The sequence below is a fragment of the Oryx dammah genome, unplaced genomic scaffold (genome assembly GCF_014754425.2).
Source record: "Oryx dammah isolate SB20612 unplaced genomic scaffold, SCBI_Odam_1.1 HiC_scaffold_13, whole genome shotgun sequence".
NCBI lineage: Eukaryota > Metazoa > Chordata > Mammalia > Artiodactyla > Bovidae > Oryx > Oryx dammah.
Window position 1 is genome coordinate 4,287,307 of NW_024070197.1, and position 8,219 is coordinate 4,295,525.

The 8,219-nt window shown below is 46.6% G+C and overlaps 1 protein-coding gene across 1 annotated transcript; it reads right to left on the minus strand.

The window, feature by feature from the left end:
- Nucleotides 1–2,013: 2,013 nt before the first annotated feature.
- Nucleotides 2,014–8,219, minus strand: LOC120871965 (cationic amino acid transporter 3-like). The gene is made up of 11 exons (XM_040252061.1): nt 7,828–8,219; nt 7,093–7,251; nt 4,997–5,174; nt 4,679–4,791; nt 4,293–4,515; nt 3,921–4,126; nt 3,717–3,819; nt 3,317–3,513; nt 2,950–3,122; nt 2,570–2,678; nt 2,014–2,402 (listed from the first exon to the last, which is right to left on the minus strand). Exons 1-11 carry the CDS (start codon nt 8,204–8,206, stop codon nt 2,314–2,316), a joined length of 1,929 nt encoding a protein of 642 aa, XP_040107995.1. The 5' UTR covers nt 8,207–8,219; the 3' UTR covers nt 2,014–2,313.

The following is an 8,219-nucleotide window of genomic DNA, read 5'->3' on the forward strand; positions in this document are numbered from 1 at the left end:
CAGCCTCCTCCATCAGAGTTTCATCTGACAAAATCAGTCACATTAATTGTGTCCTAAATCTGATTTCATTAGAACTTGCAAGACAGTGACTTTGCCTAATTCTGTTCATCCTCATCCATCTATTTTTAAATTCATTTAATAACTTTGGTTTGTTTTAATGACAATACTTTGGCCACCTGATGCGAAGAGCTGACTCATTTGAAAAGACTCTGATGCTGGGAAAGATTGAAGGCAAGAGGGGAAGGGGATGACAAAGGATGAGATTGTTGGATGGCATCACCAGCTCTATGGACATGTGATTGAGTAAACTCCGGGGTTTGGTGATGGACAGGGAGGCCTGGCATGCTTCAGTCCATGGGGTCGCAAAGAGTAGGACACGACTGAGCCACTGAACTGTACTGAATAACTTTGCTACTCAATATCTTGACCTCCAGCTCTCCTTCACTGTACTTCAGTTGCTCGTTCCCACAAACAGTCCTCCACTTCATTATTACCAACATCTTCAATGTCTATAATCTCAATTTCAAGCATTCTATTTGCAACAACACCTTTTTATTTTGACTTCCCAGTTTCATGTCCCATCTTTTAGTTCCACTCAACTGTAACCATTTATCAATCAACCACTACTTCCCATCCCCTTCACTCACCTCTGGCAATGCAGAAGGTTTGTTGTTGTTGTTTTCAATTAAGAACTTTTCCTCATCAACTCTACTGTGTAACTCTTAGGGTCTGTGACAGAAGAGTAAAGTGCCTATTACACAGTGTGATTCTATATCTCAGTGAAGCTGGAAGAAAAGATGAAAATGACCGACTGTCTTTCTCACTGTAAAATAACCCACTTTATCTGTTATTATGCTCTTTTTCTTAAAATCTACTTTGTCTGATATTAATACTGCTATGCCAGCTGTCTATGTTACTGTTTGCATGATGTATTTGTTTCTTTCCTTCTACTTCCAACTAATGTCTTTTCTCATGTTTAAATTGCAGCTCTTTTTTCTAAAGAAAGATTTGAGTTGCCACATAACAGGAATATGAATTTGAAATTTCAAATCCTCCCACAAAGCAAAGCTCAGGCTCAGATGATTTCTCTGCTTAAATTCTATCAAATATTTAAAGAAAAAATAATATGGACACTTTATAAGCTCTGTCATAAAAAAAAAAGGAGGATGAGAACCTGTTTAAAGTCATGAGTTGTTCAATAAAGCTGATTAGAGTTTCAATTTTTTTTTTAAAAAGTGAAATTCTTTCTTTTAAATTCATTTTTAATCTTTTTCTTGTTTTTTGGCCACATTGCATAGTTTTTAGAATCTTAGTTCCCTGACTGGGAACTGAACCTTGGCCATGGCAGTGAAAGTTCAGAGTCCTAACTCCTGGACCTCCAGGGATACCCTAAGTGTAGCGCTTTTTCTTTTGTTTTTAATATATATGTTTTTTATGTGGACCATTTTTAAAGTTTTAATTGCTTCCATTTTATGTTCTGTTTTTTCGGCCATGAGGCCTGTGGCATCTTAGTTCCACAACCAGGAATCAAACAGGCACCCCCTGCATAGGAAGGCCGGGTCTTAACCACTGGACGGCCAGGAAAGCCCCCTAAAGTGCAACTCTTGTCATAATATGGGCTTCCCTGGTAGCTCAGTTGGTAAAGAATCTGCCTGCAATACAGGAGACCCCAGTTCGATACCTGGCTCAGGAAGATCCGCTGGAGAAGGGACAGGCTACCCACTCTAGTATCTTGGGCTTCACTGGTAGCTCAACTGGTAAAGAATCCACCTGCAATGTGGGAGACCTGGGTTCAGTCCCTGAGTTGGGAAGATCCCCTGGAGAAAGGAAAGGCTGACTACTCCAGTATTCTGGCCTGGAGAGTTCCATGGACTGTACAGTCCATAGGGTCACAAAGAGTCAGAAACAACTGAGCGAGTTTCACTTTCTTGTCACAATACATGGTTACCTGTGTTTCCTTCCAATGTGATAGATTATGTGTTTTCACTGGAAACAGGCACAAGGAGGCATTGCTTATGTTCAAGTTAATATTTTATTTCTTCCTTTGGTTTCTGGTTACATTTTTGTACATTTTTCATGAAAATTCACTTTTCTGGATGTGTATTATGCTTTTAAATGTTTCCATCAGCATTTACAGCATTAAAGTCACTTTGTCCACTAGCAATAAATACACGGCTGTAAACGCATTCCACCTTCACAGTCCATAGAGGCTCACAGTGCCCCTCGAACCAGCAGATCTTCCAGGGCATGGAGGGATTCCACACAGCATCCATGTCCTGTAGTTAAGACAATTCATCACTAGGGATGTTTCTGTTAAGTCTGAGAAGTGGAGGCTGCTGGCTGTTGATCATTGTTCTCCCCCGGGCTGTGTTGGATCCCATATCCAAAGTATATGGCAAATCCTAGGAGGGAAATGAGACAATGAGAAGGGAAAGTAGGTGCTCTCCTCATTTACAAATGCCCAATAGGGCTCCTATCCTGGTGTCTGACACAGTTTAGGAGAGAGGTAGCAGGAAGAATATTGGGCTCTGTCACTCAAGAAGCCTCTGTAGCCCAAAAAACCACTCACCAATCGCCATCCAGATGCCAAATTGGGCCCAGGTCCGAGTGGTAATCTGTATCATTAAGTAAACATTCACAGAGGTGCTCATCAGGAAGAGGGCAGGCAGAGCAGGGACCTGTGAACAAAGTCAGTTCATTCCTGAACACACCCCAGATGTCTGAAAGGGAGATTCTACCCCATGTGGGCAGGAAGACTCCAGTCCTACTCAGACTGTGTGCTCAGTGCTTAGTGAGACTGAGTTTGTAAAGCACTGAGTGTGGATCAGGGAAGAGTTCATTGGTTTCAGCAAATCCCCTCATTGCCTGTCCAGCAAATGATGTTTAGACCTAAAGCACACAGACCTCCTTCACTTGAGGTGGACACTTTGGACACATAAGGTCACCTACCTTGAAGTGAAGAGCAGTGGGGTCCTGGGGCTGCCTCCAGATGATGACCGTGACGCCAGTGATGAGCAGCAGCAGCAGCAGCAGCACAGGCACTGTTGTGTGCATGAGGTCTCCAGAGAACACCTGGCTGGGCCACTGGTACAGGATCAGGCTCAGGATTATCAGCAGAAGAACTGCAAGGGTCAAGGTGGAGAACAGGCTGGACTCAGAAGACAAGGATGTCAGGACCTTGGGTCACATCCCTCCCCAGGCTGCCCACATCAGAAAGAGCCATCATATCTCCAAGACTCCTCAACTGACAAAATACACACTCCAGTACCATCCTGTCAATTTCAGAATATGACCAAGGAGAAATCCCACTGCTCACCAAGCAGGGAGGCACATCCATAGACAATCCGGCCAGATTTCCGGGTGGGGATGGTGCTGGGAGGGAACCACAGACTCTTTAGAATGCCTGAGATTCCTGCTTCAGGTTCAGATTCCAAAGGACCTCCTTCAACTTCAGGGTTTCTCTCAGTTTCCCCCTCTGTTTTCTCCTTGCTTCCATTCTGGGCTGGTTGATACCTGAATTAGAAATATTAAAGCAATAGTAGTGACAGCCCCTCCTGCTGATCCAACATCAGTCTGTCTAATACCTCTCTTTCCCCAATCAATGGTAGCAGGACATTGAGGAGGCAGCATGAAGGTAGAAGATGATTCCCTCCCCATCAACCCTCACAAGTCGAAGACCACTCCCCCCACCCCGTCCAGGTGTTATGGGGTCTCACCTGAGGACAAGGACAGAAAATGTCACCAGGGAGTAAGCGAGCAGGGACTGAAATGACATGAGGTCCACCAGGTCAGTGAAGTCGAAGAGTAACGCCATGACCGCTGGGATGAGGGAGCAAAGACAGTGAGAGAAGAGTGAGAAACCACTGGAAATATGCAAGTTAAGAAGCATGATTTTAAAAGGGTGACTTTTGTCTATTCACCTGCAAGAGTTCCAGGAACCAAGACGGCCAGGATGGGGGTCCCTGTGGGGGCAACGGTGCGGACAATGATGCGGGCATCGGTGGTGCGGATCATGATGGTGTGGGCATCGGTGGGGGCAGGGATCCAGGCAAGTCCCCGGAAAAGGAGCCCATCCTCTGCCATTGCATAGGTCAACTGAGCCATGATAAACATGATACTCAGAAGGCTGGAAGGGAAAATGGGAATGTGTGAGAAGGGGCAGAAGCAGGAGACACCGGGGCTTTTGCTCCCTGGTCTACTTGGGGAAGATGTCTTTCTCTCATCTCTCAGTCCCGAGGGCTGGGGATACCCGAGCATCTGACAATACATGAAGAGAAAACCATGAGACTGACCTGTATAAAAGAATGGAGAGGGTGCCAACAGCCACGACATATTTGGCAGGCTCCCACCCAACATAGATGAAAGCCTGTGGCAAGGGGCTCTCGAGCTGAATCAGGTAGTAGGGCACCATGAGGGTGAGGGCTGCCGAGACACCAAAGCACACCAAAAAGCAGATGAAGAAGGAGATGACGACAGCCAAGGGCATGGACCCCTGAGGACTGCTGGCCTTTCTCCCTGCAGGAGAAGGTATTGGGTCAGTAAACACACTGGGGTGAAATCACCAAACTCACTTTACTCTTCAACCTTCAAAAGCAGCCTAACCTTCTACTCACCCCTGTGCCCAAGGGCAGCCCATTCTGTTCCCAAACCCCAATGGGACAAACGATGCCCATGTTACCTGCACTGACAATGCCAGCAAAACCAACAAATGCGTAGAAACATGTAGCTGCTCCCTGGAGAATTCCATCAAAAGCAAAAGGCACAAACCTTCCAGAACTCAGAAGGCCCAAGCTGTGGTGAGAGAAGCAAAGAGGAGGAACATGGATGAGGTGTGTTTGGCCATCTCTACTGGGCTCCTTCCTTAGTACCACAAGTCCTGGGCTCCAGGGACCCCCATGCTTGGACCATCACCCCAGGTCTCATTAGTCCCCACCATGTTCCCAACTCGGCACACCACACACACACGCATTACTACAACCAAAGGTACCCTCCTAACCTGTAGGCATCACCAGATCCAGCTGCAGCCAATTGGTAGTCCTGTTCCATGAGCTTCCAATTGTGCAGGTCTCCCTTAATGAAGCCAGAGATGATGATGAAGCTGAGGACCAAAATGTTCAAGCCTGTGAACACTTTGTAAATCAGGGTTGACTCATAAACTCTCAGAGCCAGGAGTCCTGTGGGAAAAATGGAAAATGAGACAACAAAATAACTAAATCCAGGACTCCCCTGGTGGTCCATTGGTTAAGACTCTGAGCTTCCACTGCAGGGAGCATAGGTTCAATCCCTGGTCTGGGAAATTCCCCATGCATTGCAGTGAGGCTAGAGAAATAAGTGACTAAATCCAGAGAGACAGAAAGCAGACTAGTGGCTGCCCAGGGCTCGTGGTTGGTGGTTGTGGACAGATGGACAGTGACTGCTCAGTGGGTACAGGGCTTCCTTTTGCTGTGATGAAAATATTTGGTACTGGACGGGGTGGTGGTTTCACATCACTGGGAATGTACTAAGTGCCACTGAATTGGACACCTGCAGATGGATATGTTCTTACTGTGACCATCATCTCACAATATCCATGTCTATCAGATCATCCTAAACTTTTACAATGCTGTTTGTCAGCTGTTATTGTGGTTCAGTTGCTCAGTCATGTCTGATTCTTTGCGACCCCATGGACTGCAGCACGCCAGGCTCCCCTGTCCTTCACTATCTCCCACAGTTTGTTCAAACTTATGTCCATTGAGTCGGTGATGCCATCCAGCCATCTCATCCTCTATCGTCCCCTTCCCCTCCTGCCCTCAGTCTTTCTCAACATCAGGGTCTTTTCCAATGAGTCTGTTCTTCTCACCAGGTGGCCAAAGTATTGTAGCTTCTGTTTCAGCATCAGTTCTTTCAATGAATATTCAGAAATGATTTCCTTTATGATGGACTGATTGGATCTCCTTGCAACCCAAGAGATTCTCAAGAATCTTTTCCAGCACTACAATCAAAAGCCTCAATTCTTTGGTACTTGGCCTTCTTTATGGTCCAACTCTCACATCTGTACAAGACTACTGGAAAAACCAGAGCTTTGACTAGATGGACCTTTGTCAGCAGTGATGCCTCTGCTTTTTAATATACTTTCTAGGTTTGTCATAGCTTTCCTTCCAAGGAGCAAGTGCCTTTTAATTTCATGGCTGCAGTCCCATCTGCAGTGATTTGGTAGCCCAAGAAAATAAAGCCTCTCACTGTTTCCATTTTTTCCCCATCTATTTGCCATGAAGTGAATTATATCTTCCCTCGTAGCTCAGTCAGTAAAGAATCTGCCTGCAGTGCAGGAGACCTGGGTTTGATCCCTGGGTTGGGAAGACACCCTGGCGAAGGAAATGGCAACCCACTCCAGTATCCTTGCCTGTAAAATCTCGTGGACAGTGGAGCCTGGTGGGCTGCAGTCCATGGGAAAGAGTTGGGCACGACTGAGCGACCAACACTTACTTAAAGCTGGAAAAAAACAATAAAATGGTTAAATTTACATGAATTTCTTCTCAGTTAACACACACACACACAGAGCTTTGATCTCAGTACAGAGGAAGAAACTTGTTGTTCTAGGTAAATGATTCCCAGCTGGGGTGATTTTGTGCTCCAAGGGACATTGGCCCTGCCTGTTGACATCCCAATTGTCACACTTTGGGGGTTGGGTGTCTCTGGTACCTAGTACATAAAGATCGTAGATGCTACTCAACATCCAAGAATGATTTTTTTGGGGGGTACCCCACTTGGCATGTGGGATCTTATTTCCCTGACCAAGGATTGAGCCCAAAACTTCATCAGTGAAAGCACAGTGTCCTAACCATTGGACCACCAGGGAATTCCTTCAACAACAATTTTTTTAAAAAACAGAAAATGCACAGGACAGCACACCACACCAAAGAATGATCCAACCTAAATTACCAATAGTCCAAGGGTAGGCAAAAATGCTCTCTGTCTTGCCTTCCTCTCTTTCTTATTCCAAACCCTTTTCCCCAATCTTAATTCTCCACCATTCTGCCACCCCAAGCCTTTCCTGACGCCAGCTCCCCCTCCATACCTGCTCTTCCCTTTCCATCTCTGGTCTCCTCTCACCTGTGAGCAGCAGCACCAGGCCCAGGGCAAGAAAGTCTGGAAACGAGGCCAGGAAGTAGGGCATTTGCAGAGAGAAAGTTCCCCCTACTGCCTCAGAGATGTGGTTCCCAACCAGGCTGTCAAAGGTGGAGCTCCAGGCCCGGGCTATACAGGCAGTGGCTGCAGCAACAGAAGGAGGAATATTTACAAGCAGACAGAACGTGAACCCCTATTATGCGCCATGTGAGATATTTGGGGCAGGAGGTGAGCAAAAAAACACCTGATCTCAAAGAGTTTCTCATGGGGCGGACAGGGGAGACCCAGGAGATTCACAGAAAGGCCAACTATTTCATATGCTAGGAGACAGAAGTGATGGAAAACAAAGAGACACAGGTAAATGGGAGTAGGAGGGACTAGATCAGAGTTGAATTTTTAAGTTGAGGTGTAAGGGAAGATCCAGGAAGGCAACAGCTGAGCAAAGACTTCACTGTGGTCAGGGGATGAGCGTAGGGACTTGCCTCCCTCTCACCCGCTCCCTCCAGTTCCCTTTCCTCTGGTTTCTGGGTCCATCACTTAAGGAAAGCAGGATAGACCTGCATGCAATGAGGTTGTGCAGTTTTCCTGCCACCATTCCCCCTCTCCCAACCCTGCCCCGAGGGTGGATAACGGGGTTCTGATGAATGAGTGCAGCCGCCACTCATCTCTCCTACTTTCTGCATCTTAAGGCCCACTTCTCCCCGTTCCCCATCATCTCACCAATAATTAAATACAGTAAGAGGTTCCAGCCAATGATGAAGGCGTACAGTTGTCCCATTGTGACATAGCTGATGAAATACACAGTACCAGGTCTTTCTACTCCAGCTGCCAACTCGACATAGCAGAGCCCAGACAACACAGTAGTCAGGCCGGCCACCAGTAAGAAAAGGATGATTGCTGGTCCAGCAACGTATTTGGCCACTCCCCCAATCAGGATGTATATGCCAGCTCCCAACATGTTGTCCAAACCTATCACCACCAGGTGCAGGGTGTTCGGAGGATGGGTCTCAGAACTCTCAGGTTCCTCCCTGAACTGTGGCTTCCTGCGGACCAGCTTCTGACCAAACTGGTGTAGATACTGACCCAGCATCATAGACATAGTTGAGAAGGCT